Source organism: Dryobates pubescens, chromosome 1 (assembly GCF_014839835.1).
Source record: "Dryobates pubescens isolate bDryPub1 chromosome 1, bDryPub1.pri, whole genome shotgun sequence".
Lineage (NCBI taxonomy): Eukaryota > Metazoa > Chordata > Aves > Piciformes > Picidae > Dryobates > Dryobates pubescens.
In genome coordinates this window covers 4,987,721-5,009,083 of record NC_071612.1, presented here as the reverse complement: position 1 = coordinate 5,009,083, position 21,363 = coordinate 4,987,721, and the positions used below count along the sequence as shown (strand labels likewise).

The 21,363-nt window shown below is 42.6% G+C and overlaps 1 protein-coding gene across 1 annotated transcript in view; it reads right to left on the bottom strand.

The window, feature by feature from the left end:
* Nucleotides 1-21,363, bottom strand: part of PRKAR2A (protein kinase cAMP-dependent type II regulatory subunit alpha) — a 72,169-nt gene that overhangs the window by 14,283 nt on the left and 36,523 nt on the right. Inside the window, exons 3-5 of the mRNA XM_054180599.1 lie at nucleotides 10,417-10,469; nucleotides 8,999-9,082; nucleotides 4,413-4,519 (exon numbers count right to left, since the gene is read on the bottom strand). Coding sequence (XP_054036574.1) covers nucleotides 4,413-4,519; nucleotides 8,999-9,082; nucleotides 10,417-10,469 — 244 coding nt within the window. The remainder of the gene's footprint in view (nucleotides 1-4,412; nucleotides 4,520-8,998; nucleotides 9,083-10,416; nucleotides 10,470-21,363) is intronic.

The window sequence follows — 21,363 nt, the reverse complement described above, 5'->3', positions numbered from 1 at the left end:
AGCACTAGGCATGTAAGATAAAGTATCATCAGAAATGGCAGTAGGTGAAACTTGTCATGGTAAACAAGAATGGGAACAGACTCATTGGTGAGAGCTGCCTAGTATTAACAAGAACTCTTTCAGGATTGCTGATGAACAGCTCTGGGTTTGTTACTTATATCTGAACACTGCTGCACCTAAACCAAAATATACTAAAGAACAGCTTTATGCCACCTTCATCTACAGGAGATTCCACAAAATGAGCAATACAAGTATCAAACAAACAAGCAAAATACATCAACGAAAGCAAGCTTTACAGTGGTCTTTACTTGAGGGTCTACTGTACTAAAGCCTTCAGATCCAGAGAAAAGTTTGGCTACTGGATGAATAGTAGATGGGCCAAATTCAGATATCACAGAACATACAAGAAATTTAGCCTGTCACCCAAAAAGCTAAAGGACGAAGCTACATGCCCCAAAACTGCATAGTATCATTACCAGAGGCTTTTTATACCCTACTGCTTACATCTAGGAGACAGAAACTGACAGTAAACTAAATAAGGAATTAGGATTGATGGAAAGTTTCACTAACTCTTGTAACATCCAATATCTATTTAATGATTCTCTGAGAGCCACCAGAGGCAACAATTTTCAGAGGGCTTTTCTTGACCTAGAAGAGCCATATGTGAGCACCTCAAGCAAACAACAATCCTCCTTCCCATCCCTCAGCCTTAAAGTTATTTATTAGTGCCATTTATTTCCAAATAACTGTAGCCATGTAACCTTCAGCCAAGAATTCATCTGTCTGTGTTCCAAGGACTAAATTGGTGAGGCATCACTGGATGACCTTGGCCTCTCTTTATTGAGAAACCTGTTGCTGAGCTGCGAGACAAGCTCTGCAAGATAAGAATAAAAACACAGAGTGAAGTGTAATTGTTGAGATGGTAATCGTTAGGAGCTCAAGGACTCAAAAGAAAAATACTGACATGAAAAAATACAAAACCCCAAGGGAAAAAAAAAAAAAGGGCAGAAAAGTAGAAGAGGGCAACTCAGCAGGATTGTGGATCAGTCTGTTCTCAGAGACAGAGGCCAATGCTGTCCCTCCTGACTGATGACTGCTCAGTCAGCAGAGACTCATCAGGTGCCTCCTCGGCAATGATGAGCATCCTAATGTTTAGCCACACAACACACTCATCCCAGCCCTCCCCTCCATGCAATAAGCACTCAATAGCTGCTGCATCCTCAAACAGCATCTGTCCTGCCTGCTGTCCCTCCATGCATGGCAAAAAAAGTGATTTGGGGAGGAAGTATTACAGTCAGATGACTTTGGAGAAGAGAAAAGGTCTGTGCCAGGAAGCTTATTTTTCTATGCAGACAAGAATCTAAGCAGTTACATCTGCCACACAACGTCACTGTTCATTCAGACAAGATGAAACTAATCCTCAGGGGTATTTAAGGCATTAATGGCTTATTTTAGAGTAACAAGACATGCCTACTGATGCCTTGAAAAAGCCAGAGTCCCCTGAATTTGCAAGTGCAGGCAAGCAGAAATATCATAGTATTCCATAAGCACCAGTAGCTTGCTATTCTTTAGCATGAAAAAGTGAGGGGGTGGGAGATGGAGGAGGATTGGAAATGGATAGAGTAGGACAGAAAATTTATAACTGTGGAATTCTTTCTAGTAACAGAATAGCCTACATAAGAGTTGTACCCAAGTCAGTGTTTTACAGCACAGACTGGTATGCTCCATTGCTACACAACACTGAGTTTAATTTCCCTCATTGTGCAGCCCTTCTGCCACATACTTTTGGCAATACAATTCTAGTGCATTATAGCTTGAAAGTAAAAGAAACAAAGCTTTAGAAACCTGACATCTTCCAATCCATTTATCTCGTGGTAGAAAGAAATCCATTGTGGAATAGCATTACATCTGTAGAACACAGACCATACCTGAGTATCAAATATAAGGTTTCATTTCACTTATTTTAGGTTAAAACTCAGAGCAGGAAGAGCTTTTTCGTAACCAACAGGCTAAGAGCCTTACACAGAAGCAAACTAAAAATAGACTGATGGTATCTAATATTTTTGAGAGGCTCCCAAACTGAATTTAAAGTTCCTCAAGGTTAACAACCACTGCTCTGAATACATGTCATCTTTGCAGAGTTGGTGGCTCTGGTTCCCAAGAGTTCTGATCTGCAGTCCCTTACTCTTGCCTAGGACAGCTTGATCTCCCTAGTGAACATGGCAAGAGAAGGAACTTGTCCTGTCTAGTCAAAGACATGGGAGTGGTCTGAGACAGAGCACCTAAAGGATGTAACTGAGGGCAGAAATGGAGCACTGGTTTAGGCTAATGGGTTGGTATGGTAGAGGACAGAGGAACAGGCATTTGGTCAGAATAGATCTGAGGTAGCCCTTATGTTCTGTAACTCCACTAATCAGAAAGGGAAATGTGCTTAAAATGAAAAAGGATCATTTAAGATTAAAAATTTCTAACACAGAGATTATTTTGAAAATTCCTTAAAAGCAGGGTAAATGACACATTCTGAAGAACTGCTTTGAAAGCCTCTATAGGATATTAGTTCTGTCGTTATTTCAGTGATAAGGAAGACAACAGTGCACCCAAAAATTTGTTTGCCAAGATTGTGCTCCAACAGACACTTCTAATTTGGTCAGTAATAGTCTGTTCAATATTACATTTTTAACAGGAGGAAATATATCTATGTCCTTCATTTTTCTTCAAAAGCAGTGATTAAAAGCAACATCACCCAGAACTTCTTTCAAGAGGGCAAAAGACACTCAAAATATGCACACACGTACCTATTATATGCCTGTGGCACACACATACATATATATATATGTATGATCCACCAAATTAACATGTGAATTTGCTTTATACATGAAATTGCAACATGTCACCTTAAACTCTGCAAATATAAACCACATGACCAACAGAAGCAAAATAACCACAGGTCTCTCTGAAGTCAGTGATCAAAATTAATTGGACAGTCCATGTGGTTCCATGGTAGCCACTAGCAAGAATTTTTACTTCCTGGATTGTCATTCTCCAGTATAATCACAGTATCACAGTAACTAAGGTTGGAAGAGACCCCAAGGATCATCAAGTCCAACCTGTTCCAACAGACCTCACAACTAGACCATGGCACCAAGTGCCACGTCCAATCTCCCCTTGAACACCTCCAGGGACGGCGACTCCACCACCTCCCTGGGCAGCACATTCCAATGACGAATGACTCGCTCAGTGAAGAACTTTTTCCTCACTTCGAGTCTAAACCTCCCCTGGCACAGCTTGAGACTGTGTCCCCTTGTTCTGGTGCTGGTTGCCTGGGAGAAGAGACCAACCCCCTCCTGTCTACAACCACCTTTCAGGTAGTTGTCAAGGGCAATGAGGTCACCTCTGATCCTTCTCTTCTCCAGGCTAAACAATCCCAGCTCCCTCAGCCTCTCCTCATAGGGCTGTGCTCAAGGCCTCTCCCCAGCCTTGTTGTCCTTCTCTGGACACGTTCAAGTGTCTTGATGTCCTTCTTAAACTGAGGGGCCCAGAACTGGACACTACTCAAGGTGTGGCCTAACCAATGCAGAGTACAGGGGCACAATGACCTCCCTGCTCCTGCTGGCCACACTATTCCTAATACAGGCCAGGATGCCATTGGCCTTCTTGGCCACCTGGGCACACTGCTGGCTCATGTTTAGGCGGCTGTCGATCAGCACCCCCAGGTCCCTCTCTGTTTGGCAGCTCTCCAGCCACTCTGACCCCAGCCTGTAGCTCTGCATGGGGTTGCTGTGGCCAAAGTGCAGCACCGGCACTTGGACTTGTTAAATGCCATCCCGTTGGACTCTGCCCATCTGTCCAGTCGGTCAAGGTCCCTCTGCAGAGCCTTTCTACCCTCTAACTGACTAACATCTGTTCCCAACTTGGTGTCATCTGCAAACTTGCTGATGACTGACTCAACCAATCTCCTATCCCTTCCCTTCCCATATGGTTTCTTTTGCTGCTTTTTCTCCTCCCTTCTTCAGGAAAAAAACAATGTATTTTGGTCTAGAGACAACATGTAACCCAGCTGGTTTTAAGCTAGGCACATGCTGATGGGCACAAAAGCTGAATTCAACAAATTCACAGGCAAGCTCATGCTGCAGCCCTTCCCTCAGAGAAGTGGTATTTTACATTTTTACAGAGTCACATCAAATGTGTTAAAAACCAGCTGGTTTGAAATGTCCACCTGTCAAATTTGATGGCCCCAGGCAAATGATCCAAAAGCTGCGAAAGGCCTAAAGGGGAAAAGGGAAAGATCAAAGCAGGAAGCAATGACTGCAAAACCCAAGTTTCCCTCAGAAAGTGTCCTGCAGTGAGCATTCCCTGCCATTTCTAAGAAACAGAAAAGAAACACTTGACATTTCAAAATCACAGCTGCTTACCGCTCAACAACATAGAAGTTGTCACCATCATCACCTTGGTCAATCACATGTTCCTGAGGTTTCACCTTCCTCTCAAACATGGCATCAAGGACCTGAGACAGCTGCTCCTATAAAACAAATGGGGGAATGTAAAAAAAAAAAACTCAGAAAATACAGCCTAAGCATTATTGCTGGAGTCACAAGTTCATCTGAGTTGACCTGGTTAGCTAAGTGCAACATGCATTGCATCTGTTTTAATGTATGCAAACACAAGTAACACTGTTATTAAATGCTGACTTCCACGAGCACCTCACTTGTTTTCAGCTTATTAATGTAAGTTCAGTAATGCTGACAAGCATAGATACTTCCATCAAAGAAGAGCTATTACCTCAAATTTATGTCCAAAGGGCTTAACATATGCCTGCTGTTTCAATGCCAAAGGACATGTCTACAGCATGCTCTCGCCCAGTGTAACCTGACACAGATTCACTGCAATGGATGTATATTGATTTATGTCAACAGTATGTATATTTCATTATCACAGAATGGTTTTGGTTGGAAGGCACTTTTGAAGGTCATACATATACTCTAACCCTCATGCAGTGAAAAGGGACATCTTTAACTAGAACAGAACAGAATAAACAGAATAAAATAGAATAGAATAAACCAAGTTGGAAGAGACCTTCAAGATCATCGCATCCAACCTATCATCCAACACCACCTAATCAATGAAACCATGCAACCAAGCACCCTATCAAGTCTCCTCCTAAACACCTCCAGTGATGGTGGCTCCACCACCTCCCCAGGCAGCCCATTCCAATGGGCAATCACTCTCTCTGTATAGAATTTCTTCCTAACCACCAGCCTAAACCTCCCCTGGCGCAGCTTGAGACTGTGTCCTCTGTCCTTTTGCCTGGGAGAAGAAATCAGATTACTCAGATGTATGTGTGTCCAGAAACTGCACCACAATTTATTAGCAACTCATTTGTATAGTCATCATCTAAGAGCCCCAGTCATGATCAGGATTGCACTGAACAACTCTGTACAGAGTTATTCCCCTAGCCTGTGTCATAGAGAACCTGCAATTCCAGTACAAGATGAGATCAGATAGGTACAGGTGGAAAGAACACACAGCACAGCAGGCTCAAGCGGGGTTTCTCTGATGAGCTGTGAATAAAGTTTGTTTATAGCCAGCACAGCCACTGAAGCTGTGAAAGCCAACAGAGATGATGCCATACAAATGCCTTGCCTCAGTGCTGAGCTGCTTTACCATCTCTGCTATTCTGAAGTCCAGTAGCAACAGACTTTCATTGCTTTTTCAATGACTCGATGTTCAAAGCTGAAGATGCAGATCACAGCTGAGTTTCTAAAAATACACTGCATGAAGACACAAACTAGTCTTTATGTTTGCTGGATACACTCCAAATAATCATTGTGCTCCTTAAGTTGGGAATAATCACTGCAGCCTCTGTAGGCACCACTGTATTAAAAATATTCCATATCTTCTCACCAGAAATCTATTTTCTTATTTTTAGAACCTATCCTGGGACTTAAACTGAAACCATTGCAAGCAATTTATTTCAACCACGTATTTCACAGTATGCACTTAAGCACCAGTTGTCAGAAAACAAGCAAAGCAGGTTTTAAAAAGCTTTTTAGAATCATTCAGGCCAGAAAAGACCTTTAAAAATACTGTGTGTCATTAATGCTTTATTGGGATGTTAAACAGGCAAAGAGATCATTTTAAGTAAATGAAACACTGAGCTCTTTGTCTATAAAAGGACAAGATTCATCAGATTTCTGAACTGTAAAAACTCCTCTTGGTTTAAATACAGGTACAGAGCCTTCTCAGGGGCCTTTGCTGGTAAAGATAAGAGTCACTGCTGTCACCCACTACAAAATTCAGTTGTAACTAGGATTCTACAAACTCACAGCCTACGCATGACACATCATACAGCTTTTAACAGCAGAGACGTTATCTACGCTCCCAGCGCTTCACAGCGAAACATCAGGTTTCTCATTCAAGGTGCTCAAAATCTCAGGGTTAAACTCTGTGACAATCTGAACTGATTTTGGTCCAAATTCCAATGTGAGCCTTGAGAGAAGTTCCACTGGACACTGGCTCTTCTGTGTTTGGTTAAGTTGTCAGCGTGACAGCAACTATTCACCCAAGTGCGGATATTTAAAAGAGCTGTTGAGTCACAGGGCCTAAAATCAGCACAGCTCACCTAAATGCAAACAGTGGAAAAGGGAAAAATTTGGCCAGCACATTTGAGTCACACAATCATACATAATCCTAAAGGGGTTTTATGCAGTTTTGTCATCAGGTTGATTTGCTTAACATGATGCTCTTTAGAGGTTAAGAAGCAAAATGCTGTATTTCGAGTCTTGATTTGAAAGCGTTCCTCACAATTATTAAAGGATAATATACACTAAGCAAAAGCAGCAGCCATGCATGCTGCATTTCAGCAGGTATTCTACAGCCAACCTTTCAGGTAAGTCACATTGTAGAGAAAGTGTTAAAAAATTACTGGGAGGAGGGATGAAAGGCTGTGATTTCCACACTCCCTTTATAATACCCATTAAGAGAGCTCTCCCCTCCCAGCTAAATGTCCTTTATTTATATATAGTCGATGTATGGACTGCAGTCATCTATTACAGCCATGTGCTATCTCAAAGCCTGAGTCTTTAACACTTGAAGTTAAGATAATTTCCATTGCTTCACTCCTCAGCTGCTCAGAAAGCTTCTCCCAGGAAAAAGTATTTTTTCAAGTCCACTTTCTCAGCTCAAGTTTGTTTTTAAAGGTCCTCTTTTTGCTGCAGGGTGATTTTGCTGGAAGCTGAAAAACTCAGCCTACTTAATCTGAGTGATGATCACATTTTGTACAGCTGATGAATGTTCTCAAATAGTGGGTTTTTTACTGTACATAATCAGGTTACTTGCAAAAGGATGCTCTAACATGTCTTAAGTAAGTAGCTTTACAACAACAGTCATCCCAGAACAGTGAAGGGCCAGTCTTGGAAAGAAGAGCTCTCAAGATAACATTGACAGAATGTGAATTCCTCAAGCCTGCTACAATCCAAAGCTTTCAAAAATCATTTTGAGATTGCAGTTCAATGACTTGGGTTTTGTAGAGCAACCAAGAACTGGGAGAAACTCCTGATTTTCCTGGAAACCAGAACACTGTTCTGAAACCATAAGTTATCACCTCCATCCTTTCATATCTCAGGTAAAGCTCAATGATTCAAGCCAGGAAGCTGCAGGGACCACTTGCCAGTGTTACAGGTTTCATTCTTCCTCAACCTGCAGCAGAGATGTCACTTGTGTTTTCATGGAAACACCAGATCAGAGAAGAGATGCATTTATTCTATGGCCTCTCAGAGGCTGGGTTAGAAGACCTCCAAAGGCCTGTTCCTGAACTGTCTTGTGATCCTCATTTAAAAAATTCTTACGGGTACAAGTTAGAACACAGGAGGCTCCACCTCAACACAAGGAGAGGGTGACAGAGCCCTGGAACAGGCTGCCCAGAGAGGATGTGGAGTCTCCTTCTCTGCAGACTTTCAAAACCCTCCTGGATGCATTCCTGTGCAGCCTGCCCTAGGTGATCCTGCTTTGGGATGGGAATAGGACTCAATCTCTGGAGGTCCCTTCCAAACCCTAACATTCTTTGATTCTCTGATTACAATTACTAAGTGCGAGCAATGAGAACACTCATCATTAAAACTCAAGTGCTGAGGCAGTAATTAATAACCAACTTCAGCAATAAAAACCAGTAAGAATAGGAAGAAGTTAAGAACATTACATTCATTCACAGAAAATTTGCTGACACATTGGCATTTGAGAAAAAGGTGCAGCAACCTGAAATCATGCAAATGTGTATTGTGTTCAATATCACAGTTGTGTGAGTAAATTCGTTTTTAAATTGCCTATACAATTATGAACAGTGTGATTGCCCATTGGAATGGGCTGCCCGAGGAGGTGTTGGAGTCACCATCACTGGAGGTGTTCAGGAGGAGACTTAAGAGGGTGCTTGGTTGCATGGTTTAGTTGGTTGGGTGATGTTGGATGATAGGTTGGACACGATGATCTTGAAGCTCTCTTCCAACCTGGTTTATTCTATTCTATTCTATTCAAGGGGAAAGGGAATCAGGTGCAATGGTACCCAACAGCAACTATTCAAACATAAGCAAAAGAATTAAAAGTAAACAAGCCCAAACAAAGACAAAACAAACCAACCCTGAACCAAACAACATCACCACCCACCCCCAAAAAACCCCAACAATCAAAAAACCAACCAAAACAAACAACAAAACCCCCCCCAATACAGAACCAAACCACCTAAAACAAACACAAATCCCACTTTAACAGGGGAGGGGGAAATAATTAAATAATGAACCTGACAGTCATGGTAACTAACAATTTGGCATGCTTATCTGCCTTGTTCATTGATTGTTGATCTCCAAACACATGGCCTAATCCAGACTGCATATAATTAATCATTCATGAACTAACACGATGCAAACAAGCATCTGGACTGTTAGATCATGCTATTATCTGTACCTACAAAACATCAACTCCACTTAAGATTTCCTTATAATGATATTACCTGATCAAGGTTTTTGAAAAGCAGGATATCTTTACATGCTTCCTGGAGTCTGCGCCGCTGTTCATCGGTTTTTGGATGAACTACCTTTAACAAAAAGCAAACCAAAACTGTCATGACAACAAAGAGATACAGACTAAACCTTCACTTCAGGGTGGAAAAGCAACACACAGCTTAAGAATGTCAAAGTAAATCGTTCTTTTTTGTTCTCTGCATAAAGAGTATTTATAAAGAAACAGTGCAAGAGCAAATGAAAGAGATCTAAGAAAGATATGCTGACAATTAACACAGGTCAAGAAAGACAAGAAATAAGAGGATGCCTTTTCCTTTCCCTTCCCTTCTCACCCAGCCACAGACACAGTCAAGGCTTCAGCATGTGGAACAGAGGTAAAAGTCAGTTTTCTTTCTAAACTTTGGGTATATTACTCCCAATATACTTTTTTTGTGCTGTATAGGTAGTTTGTAAGGGTCTATTCAGTGTCCAAAGTTGAGCAGATCTCAGATCCTTCTTTCATAAGATAACTGAATACTGAATCAGCAGCCAGGAAAATTAAGACTTTTGGTGGAATAAATGCATCCAGGTTTACAAGTGTTTGGATGATCAGACACATTCATAGGGTTGGTTTTTTTAGCATCTCGTTTACAGTATCACTAACTTCACAGTATCACTAAGGTTGGAAGAGACCTCAAAGATCATCGAGTCCAACCTGTCACCAAAGACCTCATTAAGTTCTTGGGTTTTTTTAAAGATAAATTAAATTGGAATTAAATTTTCATTGCAGAACTGTAAGCATCCTTGAGATGGAATCTGGAAATGAAACACCAGAAGTTCAGAGAGAAAACACTGACCCTCAGCAGCCAGGCTACAGGATTTCCTCACATAAAAGCCTCTCTAAAGAAACACAAATGCATTATCTGGACTTGCAATTCCTAGAAATTCCCAACTTTCAGAAACAATAGAACAACAGGTGGCCACACTCTCAAAATATTTCAACAAAGTATTTCTCCTACCCAGGCAGAACAGCTTTGACAGGAAAGGCAGTAAAAAGCATGAGAGGAATTTTAAGTACCCATGAAGAAACAGCTGTGGGAAAGCTTAACTAATTCTTCACAACAGCATGGATGCTGCATGAATTGCTTCAACAAGCCTTTGAGATAACTAAGAAAGGAAAATATCCAACGTTTTAAAGAAGATAGACTTAAGCACAGCCCTCAAGTCCTTTGAAGTAAAATGATATTAAAGCTACAGTGACTAAAAATCTGCATGAGACAAAGCAGCCCTAAATTTCACAGCAATGTCACCGTGTCAATGTCAGCATGCCGCAGAACAGAATGCACAAGTGGCAGGGAAAAGGTGACGTACAGACATCTGCCTGTCAAGCTGCAGAGAGAACCGTGCAATGAGATTCACTCATTCTTACCCTTTGTTCTGTATCTTCTTCCTCTTCATCTGGATTGAAAGCTTCAGCACAAACTTGTAAGGAAAAGGGGAAATTAGTAAAAAGAAGCAATTGCAAGAGAACATGAAAAAAAAAAATCATGCTTGAATTGCCTTCTCCCCTCCCCCCCCCCCCCAACAGGAAAAATGAAGTATTTTGGGGTTTTACATGGTTACAGTGTCAGAGGCTTAAATCCTCTCTATTCTCTGAGCAGGCACAGTATGGCTGTTCTCAAATTCTCATGCAAAAAGTCTGTCAATAGAAAATAATCTTTCCTGACGAGGACTCCAAAACATGCACACACATATTTCCTTTCTATTCTTATCAAACCATAACAATCTCCATCCAGATTCATTTGCAAACATCTTCTCTAAAATACAGGGGGAATATACTGTAGCTATACTGCTCTTTCTTTACAGTGCAATGTGTATAGCAGAACACAGTTAAAAGGAGTAAGGAGGCAAGTAGCACTCCCTCTACCTGGTCAGATTTGCAAGCAAGTATCTAGATTTTGGGGGGGGGGTCCATGCAGACAATTTCCCAAGTTAATTTATCTGTGAATGGGAACAATCAGCTTGACTATAGTACATTCTATGACCATAAAAACACTGTTTATTCCCCTCCTCCATATACTCCTATATGATACTGTATTTGAATCAAATGAATGTGAAGTAGTGACATAAAAACAACTTTAAAAAACACACAAAGTTGAGGTTTTTTCCTCTTTAGGAAATGAGAACATTTGTGGCAACCATACACTGTGGTGCACAGTAACAAGGCTCTGCCAAACCTGATTATAAACACAGGATCAGTTGTAAGAGGCAACCATAACGGTGAGCTGCTAAATCATAGAATCTTAGTATAGAATCAGTAAGGTTGGAAGAGGCCTCAAAGTTCAAGTCCAACCTGCCACCCAAGACCTCATGACTACTAAACAGTGGCACCAAGTGCCACGTCCAGTCCCCTCTTGAACACCTCCAGGGATGGTGACTCCACCAACTCCCTGGGCAGCACATTCCAATGCCTAACAACTCTCTCTGTGAAGAAATTTCTCCTCACCTTGAGCCTAAACCTTCCCTGGCACAGCTTGAGACTGTGTCCTCTTGTTCTGGTGCTGGTTGCCTGGGAGAAGAGACCAACCCCCTCCTGGCTACAACCTCCCTTCAGGTAGTTGTAGAGAGCAATGAGGTCTCCCCTGAGCCTCCTCTTCTCCAGGCTAAACAATCCCAGCTCCCTCAGCCTCTCCTCATAGGGCTTGTGCTCAAGGCCGCTCCCCAGCCTCATTGCCCTTCTCTGGACACGTTCAAGAGTCTCAATGTCCTTCTTAAATTGAGGGGCCCAGAGCTGGACACAAATTTCAAACCATTTTTGTTAGGTTTTAGTACTTTGGACAAGGCTTATCTTCCCTTATCTTAACTGTTACACAATTTGAAATACTAAACAGAGATGCCTTTGGCTGCCAAAAGCTCACAGCTCTGGCTCAGATCTCTTTATCAATTTGTGGACTTTTGCAGCTCTTGATGTCAAAGTGAACACTACATTCTAACTAGCTGTACAGATAGTCAGGCAAAGCAAGAGTCAGTCCTGTTCTCATCTCGTTCTGCTGTTACTTCAGTAAGGGTGGTCTTACTTCTGAGGGGGTACATGTAAAATTTCACAAGGAAACACAGACAAGCCGTTTTCTTTGTACTTTATCTAGCATTCTGACAATACTGAAGGCTTGGCAGAATGCCCAGAAGCTCACTGTAGTGACATCTAACCACTGAATGGACTTAGAAAGTATAAATAAAAATAAGGCAATTTAACAAAAACAAACAAACAAATTCTAGAAGGCCCAGCATTCAGCAACATGCAAAGACTCTGAAAACACATACAGGACTATTGACCTTGCCATGGTGCTTTCAAAGGAACTACAAAACCACACAAGCCCGGCATCATTTGCTATGAAAAGATGTGTTTTGGTTGGGGTTATTTCCTGCCTAAAAGGTATAGGTCTCTCCTAGCAAATTAGATTTTAATTCTTTTCTTTCCTGGAGAAGGTGAAGAGACCAGAACTCAACACAAACATTCCATTTATCAAACCAAAACACAAACAGCAAACAACATAACCATTTGGTGTTTAAGGAGTAGTTATTGCTCGAATGATAAACCCAGTGTTTCATTGCCTGCAACACACGTGCTTTTAGCCTAAGAGAAGGGTCCACCCACATTTAGGGCAGGTATTTTACAGAGGATAAACAGCATGTATTCACAGTGGAAAAAAGGTATATTCCATCAAACTGTCCACAGCTGACCATATAATGGGAAAGTAGATGCCCACAGAGCTGCAGAAATTGGACTGATAGGCAAAAATCCACTTAATATGCAAGACAAAGGCACTAACAAAGAGAATGTTATTAGCACTTCAGTGTGAAAGCTTTCCTCCTCCTCACTTTACCATAAGGATCAAAGTCTATTGTGAAAGCTTTGGATTTTTTAATAAGGAACATTTTCTCAGAAGACAATGGTTTAAACAGTATGGTGAAACTGCAGGTAAAAATCTATCTTTATTCTTTACAACCAGCATATCTTACCAGTAACCAGAGTTCAAATATTTATTAGGCACCATAAAATGCACTTCCATGTGCTTCTGAAAGTACCTGGCAGATAAGCACATTCAAACTGTATTCAAGAATTCAGAGATCACTGTACATCATTCTATAGAATAGAATATAGAATGGAATAGAATATAGAATGGAATAGAACATAGAATGGAATAGAACATAGAATGGAATAGACTAAACCAGGTTGGAAGAGACCATCAAGATCATCATGTCCAACCTATTATCCAACACCACCTAATCAACTCTATCATTTCATTCTCAAGATTAGGCTGCAAATTAGATTTTGTTCCCGCCTCAACTGCAGGGAAGTTATTGCTCTGGAATTGAGGAAATCCTCTTCAAGGTTTCCTTGGAAAAACAAGCTTAATTACCACAGCTAGATGATAATATTACAGCAAAACCTTATCTTAAAACATGCAGCAATCAAAACAACATAGCTCTCTACAACTTCAGTATCAAACAGCTTTGGTAGGGATTTGCACATCTCAGTCTCCTTAACTATCAGGGGTGAAAACAGCTTCAGAAAGCCCAGTAAGGCTACAGACTACAACTTAATGCCCTTCCCTTCCAGATGGAGATCAGTTCTCTAGCGCCCATGAATGGGCATCACAGAAATACAACAAAAATGTGGCAAAAAGGTACTATTTCTTCCCATGCTGTCACCTAGAAAGCCTTCCCATTCTATTTTTCATTCTTCAATCTCCTGTTGGGCTTTCTTTTTTCATGCAGAGATGGCAGGGCAGAAATTTTGGACTTTGACAGCTGTGACTGACAGGATTCTGTTTACTCACAGGTAGAGCTGCAACAGTTAATGCAACATATCTGTTGTGGGATGGTTCAGGGAAGGAAAAAAAAGGGAGGGAGAGAGACAGAAATGATTAATTCTGACCTCAAGCTTAAATTAATATTGCAACATGATAGAAAGCCCACAGAAAGCTTTTCAGCCTACTCACAACCAACAGCATTTTCCAAACATTTTAAAACATGACTAATGCAAAGAAAAGGCAAACATTACGTCAGCTTCATCCTGCAGTTCACATTGCAATACATCAAATTCTTCTTTCCACTATTTTGATTTGGTAAATTAACTTGTGGGAGTCCTGGACTGCTGAACATATCACCTGTCAGTATCTGTGTGTCAGTGCTACCTTCAGTATGCCTCATGCTAGCTGTGCTCAGCAGTGCTCCTCTGTTCTTCTGATTTAAAAGAACCCGCAGAACTACCCTAAGCTCTGCCAATCCCTGTCAGAAATCTACAGGAGCTGATTTCAGGACTGTTAAGGTTAGGCATTTGCAGGTTACAGTACAGCCAGTCCCAGTAAAAAAAATAAATATATACATATATATATGCACTGGAAACTGGCCAGCGTGGTCCCCATCCACAAGAAGGGTCAGATGGAGGAACCTGGAAACTCCAGGCCAATCAGCCTGACCTCAGTGCCAGGGAAAGTGATGGAACAGATTATCCTGGCGGCAATAATTGTGCACCTGAAGGATGGCCAAGGGCTCAGGTCCAGCCAACATGGATTTAGGAAGGGCAGGTCCTGCCTCTCCAACCTGATCTCCTTCTATGATCAGGTGACCCGTCTGGTGCACATGGGGAGGCCTGTGGATGTGGTCTACCCGGACTTCAGCAAGGCCTCTGACACCGTCCCCCACAGTAAACTGCTGGCTAAGCTGTCAGCTCGTGGTTTGGACCGCAACACTCTGTGCTGGGTTAGGAACTGGCTGGAGGGCCGAGCCCAGAGAGTGGTGGTGAATGGTGCCACATCCGGCTGGCAGCCAGTCACCAGTGGCGTCCCCCAGGGATCAGTGCTCGGCCCCATCCTCTTTAACATCTTCATTGATGATATGGATGAGGGGGTTGAGTCAGTCATCAGCAAGTTTGCAGATGACACCAAGTTAGGAGCAGATGTTGGTCAGTTAGAGGGTAGAAAGGCTCTGCAGAGGGACCTTGACCGACTGGACAGATGGGCAGAGTCTAATGGCATGGCATTTAACAAGTCCAAGTGCCAGGTGCTGCACTTTGGCCACGGCAACCCCATGCAGAGCTACAGGCTGGGGTCAGAGTGGCTGGAGAGCTGCCAAACAGAGAGGGACCTGGGGGTGCTGATTGACACCCGCCTAAACATGAGCCAGCAGTGTGCCCAGGTGGCCAAGAAGGCCAATGGCATCCTGGCCTGTATTAGGAATAGTGTGGCCAGCAGGAGCAGGGAAGTCATTGTGCCCCTGTACTCTGCACTGGTTAGGCCACACCTTGAGTAGTGTCCAGTTCTGGGCCCCTCAGTTTAAGAAGGACATCGAGACACTTGAACGTGTCCAGAGAAGGGCAACAAGGCTGGGGAGAGGCCTTGAGCACAGCGCTGTGAGGAGAGGCTGAGGGAGCTGGGGTTGTTTAGCCTGGAGAAGAGGAGGCTCAGGGGTGACCTCATTGCCCTTGACAACTACCTGAAAGGTGGTTGTGGCCAGGAAGGGGTTGGTCTCTTCTCCCAGGCAACCAGCACCAGAACAAGAGGACACAGTCTCAGGCTGTGCCAGGGGAGGTTTAGACTCGAGGTGAGGAGAAAGGTCTTCACTGAGCGAGTCATTCATCATTAGAATGGGCTGCCCAGGGAGGTGGTGGAGTCACCATCCCTGGAGGTGTTCAAGAGGGGATTGGACGTGGCACTTGGTGCCATGGTTTAGTCATGAGGTCTTGGGTGACAGGTTGGACTCGATGATCCTCAAGGTCTCTTCCAACCTTAGTTATACTGTGATACTGTGATATATATAAAAAAATTGATCTTCCATCTTGATAGAATGCAAACACACTTGCCTCACAATTTTGTATGTGACCAAATTAACATTTTTACTATCTCAGTATTCCAGTAAAATAGGCATTCCAAGGCAAGTTTGTTCTCACAAGATTCATAGTATCAGTCAGCGTTGGAAGGGACCACAAGGATCATCTAGTTCCAACCACCCTGCCATGGGCAGGGACACCTCACACTAGATCAGGCTGGCCAGAGCCTCATCCAGCCTGGTCTTAAAACACCTCCAGGGACGGGGCCCCAACCACCTCCCTGGACAACCCATTCCAGGGCTTCACCACTCTCACGGTGAAGAACTTCCTCCTCATGTCCAGCCTGAATCTCCCCACCTCCAGCTTCATTCCATTCCCCCTAGTCCTATCACTGCCTGATATCCTGAGAAGTCCCTTCCCAGCCTTCTTTTAGGCCCCCTTCAGATACTGGAAGGCCACAATAAGGTCACCTTGGAGCCTTCTCCAGTTGTCCTAAAGAACTTTGTTGGCAGCATCTTTTCAGACTCATTGAAACAGCAGTTGGAAGGTATCTCTCTCTGAAGGTCATCCAGCCCAACCTACCCATTAATGGGGAGCTATCTCCAATTCTAGACTGAGGCTGACATGGAAACCTCTCTGGGCAAAGACTGCACATCTCGCTGCCTAACCTGCTCCACTACACTCCTGGGAAAGAAGTTTTTCTTAATGTGCAACCTAAAGCTCACAAACACCTTGATACAATTTGAAGGGACTTCTGAAATCACACCTTTGCTGTGTGAGAAGTTTCAGCACAACACTGCCCTTGAGCAAACCCTAAGCATGAACGCATCAGTGAAAGCTATGTGCAAGTGTGACATACACCCCAGTTACGTATTTGCAGAACTGCAGCTTTATCAGCATCTCTCATGCAGACCAAGCTTCCTGCCAAACCTACCCACATAGTTCAGAAAGTTTTGGAACATTAAAGCCCCCACCCGTTTTCAATTTTAAGAAGCTTTAAGCTAAAAAGAAATGCAGGCTTTTATCCTGCCATCTACACTCAGTCTAACTTCTGCAGCTAGTTTAGCTTTCTGCTCAAACAGCACCTTCTTTGGCTTTCAAAACCAGGCACATCTGTTAACACTTCTGAAGGCTCAGAAATGATACAACTTGATCGCTGCTTTGTTATGCAGGTGACAGCATCTGAAAGCAACGAAGATCCTTCTAGCTGCAGCAATGACATAAGCAGTGGATGGGTGAGGGGGAAGCAATGGGTGGAGAGAGAGCAAGAAGCAGCAAGAGAAGTTTGCCAGTGCAAACATCACCTTTGCTTATGCAAGTTTTTGTTCCCAAGATAATATTGTTCTGCAAAATAGCTGGTTTGCCAAGATCAAAGTCCTTGCACTTTATGCATATCTGCATAGTAATTCAGCATTTATCTCCCCTAAGCAAATAAAGCCTTGGTGAGGAATGCAAGCCATTCTGGGAGCTGAGACCACACTGCTACCTTTTGTCAAAATAGCTGAGAAGCTGAAGCCTGAAGACCTTCAGACACACAGAAGGAGGGAAAAAATTCCAATGGGACTCAGCAGGAGCAGGGAGGTCATTGTGCCCCTGTACTCTGCATTGGTTAGGCCACACCTTGAGTACTGTGTCCAGTTCTGGGCCCCTCAGTTTAGGAAGGACATCGAGACACTTGAACGCGTCCAGAGAAGGGCAACAAGGCTGGGGAGAGGCCTTGAGCACAAGCCCTATGAGGAGAGGCTGAGGGAGCTGGGATTGTTTAGCCTGGAGAAGAGAAGGATCAGAGGCGACCTCATTGCCCTTGACAACTACCTGAAGGGTGGTTGTAGACAGGAGGGGGTTGGTCTCTTCTCCCAGGCAACCAGCACCAGAACAAGGGGACACAGTCTCAAGTTGTGTCAGGGGAGGTTTAGACTCGAGGTGAGGAAAAAGTTCTTCACTGAGCGAGTCGTTCGTCATTGGAATGTGCTGCCCGGGGAGGTGGTGGAGTCGCCGTCCCTGGAGGTGTTCAAGGGGAGATTGGACGTGGCACTTGGTGCTATGATCTAGTTGTGAGGTCTGTTGGAACAGGTTGGACTTGATGATCCTTGGGGTCTCTTCCAACCTTAGTTACTGTGATACTGTGATACTGTGAAAATTCTAAGTTTTATGTAAGGTGAATGCATTTTCACTATTTCTGGTTTTATTGGAAGAAGTAGCAAAGATGTGCCCTGTCATACTCTCTTTGCAGTTTTGGATAGCACCTACTCAGTCATCTTTACCTATGAGGATGCACAACCTCCAACTGATCCCATGAGACCCCCCACTAATGAAAATCCACCAGAGCAGTATGTGCAGAACAGCTTTTCCAGTCATTTATTCAGATTGGCAATCTTACCCTATGTTTAAGGAGACTTTCTGTGCAGCTGAGTTTACCAAAGCTTCGAACGTTTTCTACATCTGTCTCTCAAGGGACAGATGCACAGCCTCTTCTGGGAACAGTATGGCAGCTGGAAAGGTGACCACTTCCAGTGGCTTGCCATTCCCTTTGACAGCTGAGTTGCTAAAGCAGACAATTCCAAAACAATATAGCCAAGACGAACACAGGAAGCTTAAATAGAGTTTATACATAGGTGTCTGCTGGACCAGCTGAACGTGGTTTTTTGCACTTGGGAAACAAGTTTTCCTCTGACTTCAGTTGCTAGAAAGCTAATTCTTTGGCTTAGAAATTGAACTTTATTTCCCAAGGTAAAGATCTCACCATGTCAAAATGGGCAACACATTCATACCTTGATCCAGCAAGTGGGAAACAGAACCTGCACCCTTTTAGCACTACCTGAACGATTTTCACATTTATGACAGTCAGAATGAAAGGCAACACTGAAACCTGAAAAGCAGATAAACCATCTGCAGGAAAATCAGCTCAGCCTTCAACTTGCCGATGAGAACTGACTGAAATCAAGTGTAAATTTTTAGTTAAAAAGAATGTCATTCCACCAGCACAGAACTCAGCTCTCAGGTCTTAAAGACCACTCTTTCTCTTTTACTTTGTGTGCCAAACAGAATTCCCCAGATGCAGGAGTACCCACAGCAGTACCACCTCCTGACTTCCTTCTTATTTCTCAAGGAGGAATAACTGAGACACAACTTATAGTGACTGGGACTTGAGCAAACAAATACCAACACAGAATATTCAAACACAAAACAACTTGCATGGCCATATCTGTCAAATCAAGTGTGAGATTTTTCAGCTGAGAAATATCCATAAATAATGAATTTAGGTGGCAAACTAAAAGAATGGATTTTCAGTTCAGAAAATAGCTTCACATTTAATTTAAAGTCAAAAGGACACTAAAATGAAATCAGCTCCTAACTCACAGGCAGAGTTACTCCATGTTACAGATGAACTATAAAGTCACTTAGAATGGCCCTGCCAAACCAGCTCAGTCCAGCAAGGATTATAGCAGGTTCAGGCACAGCTCTGCATAGAGTCCTGAAGCCTGCTCAGGTTGGAAAGCTGCACAAATCATTTTGTCAGGCAAAGAAGTCTGTGAGACAGATAAGCCTCACCAGCTCTGCAAAAAGGCAGCCTCATCTCTACTGTTGTGCGTATGCAGAAACAGGTGAGAACGTTCACCCAGTTTCCCAAAGGTTTGCTTGCTCCCTAATTCTCAAGGCTCACTCACCACTTTAACAGAGCAGTATAACTGAGCTCACAGGCACATCTTGAAAGCACCCACTCTAACTCACAGCTACCTCATAGCACAATTCTGGACAGACTGTTTTGGGAGGTTGAAGCATTTAAGAGAAGTGGATGATGCATTACAGTGCTTGCTATGCCTGTCTTTAGGAACCTGTGATAACCATTCCCTCAGCATCCTTAAGCACTTTTCTGGTAGCATTATCTAAATCAGACTTCTCTGGGTTGTGCTCTTTCCACCAATACAGAAATGCAACAATTCCACTGACAGTGGCTGGTGATGAAAGTGTAATGCCACTGTCATACACTCCTACCTCATACTACACTTCAGTTAAGAGTTCAGAACAGACTGAGGAATCAATTAGAAATGCCACCTTTTATGATAATGTGGGGTTGGCAATCCAAGTCTACATGCACAGACATCTTTTCTACCAAGATGTCTAAGAACAGACAATATAATAAGCCCTTTAAAATGATGACAATTGGTTGACAGCTATTTCCACATGTACATTTGTCTAATGTATTCTGAATGGATTTCTCAAATATTTTTACTAAATGCATATCAATTAATAAAAATCTAGTTTAAAAGGTTTTATCAGATACAGAGGAAAAGAATTTGGACAATGCATTACAGTAGAACAGCCATTAAAATGGTAGGGCCACAAATTAAACACACACACACCCTGCTACAGGAAGATTTGGCAAAGTATTTAAAATTCCATATCCCTAGGGGCAAATGAGAACTTTCATGATGAAAGCCCTAGAATAGTAAAGGGGAAATAGATAATCACAGTCTCTTTATTTAGTTATCTCCTTACATCCATATAATGAAAGCACTGCATGCAGACACTGCTTCAACTAGATTTAAAGGACAAACATAAAGCACTTCTAACTTACAATACAATGCATTTCTACTTTATTATTTCTAGGTGGGTTTTATTTTATTGGGGTTTTTTGCTTAACTTCTGCAACATACAGAAGCTAACAGGCAGGCCTTGCTTTGCCACAGCCATCCCACCCATCCCAGGGGCATACAGCACTAGAAAAATAATACACCAAAGGTGCCCTTTAAGAACCTGCTCCTGGGATCTATTATGGGAAGACATTTCTTGTCAAAGTAAGAGAAACTGCAGGAGGAAGGCATCCTACTGAATTGCAAGAAAACTTCAGAAGGCAATCCAGAACCTTTATCTCTTTATTGAAGTTCTCTTCCTACTCAGGAGCAATTAAAGCAAAATTTGTGCTTTGTGTCAAAGCAGGCCTGGGGACAGAATTCTCTTAGGCTCTTCTTTCACCTCTTTGAACATGACTTTTGTGGTTTGGGGTTTTGTTGGTTGGTTTAGGCATTTTTTGGTTTGGGGTCTCTTTTGTACTTAATCCAACAGCTGTTTAGCATTGTATTTGCTTTATGCAGCTGCCTGTTTAATTACATCGAGTCACAACTTTTATTTAATGTATGAGTTATACAAAGTGTTTTAGCTGGTCTGTGTGCTCACAAGTGGTTCAAGGGTCATATGCTCCCACTTCACAGAAGCCAGGTGCTGGAGAAGTCACGAGGCTACTTTCTTTCATAGCATAAAACACTGGTAAACATTCAAGAATAAAATGCCTCTAGACTGTCTAAACATAAATCTGTGCACATTCCAATAATTCCACCTAACTCCTAGACTGCAATTTTTGATCATGTGATATCCTGCAAGTAACATAGGGCTTACTAGGAAATCACTCTGTAGATAAAATACAGTATTCTGTAAGTAGTGTCTCCTGTACAGGTGAAGAAGCCAAGGGACAAGACTACCTGATTTCACAGAAATCACCTGCTCACTAACCCACAACTTCTGCACTTTTGGCTTCTATGTCTC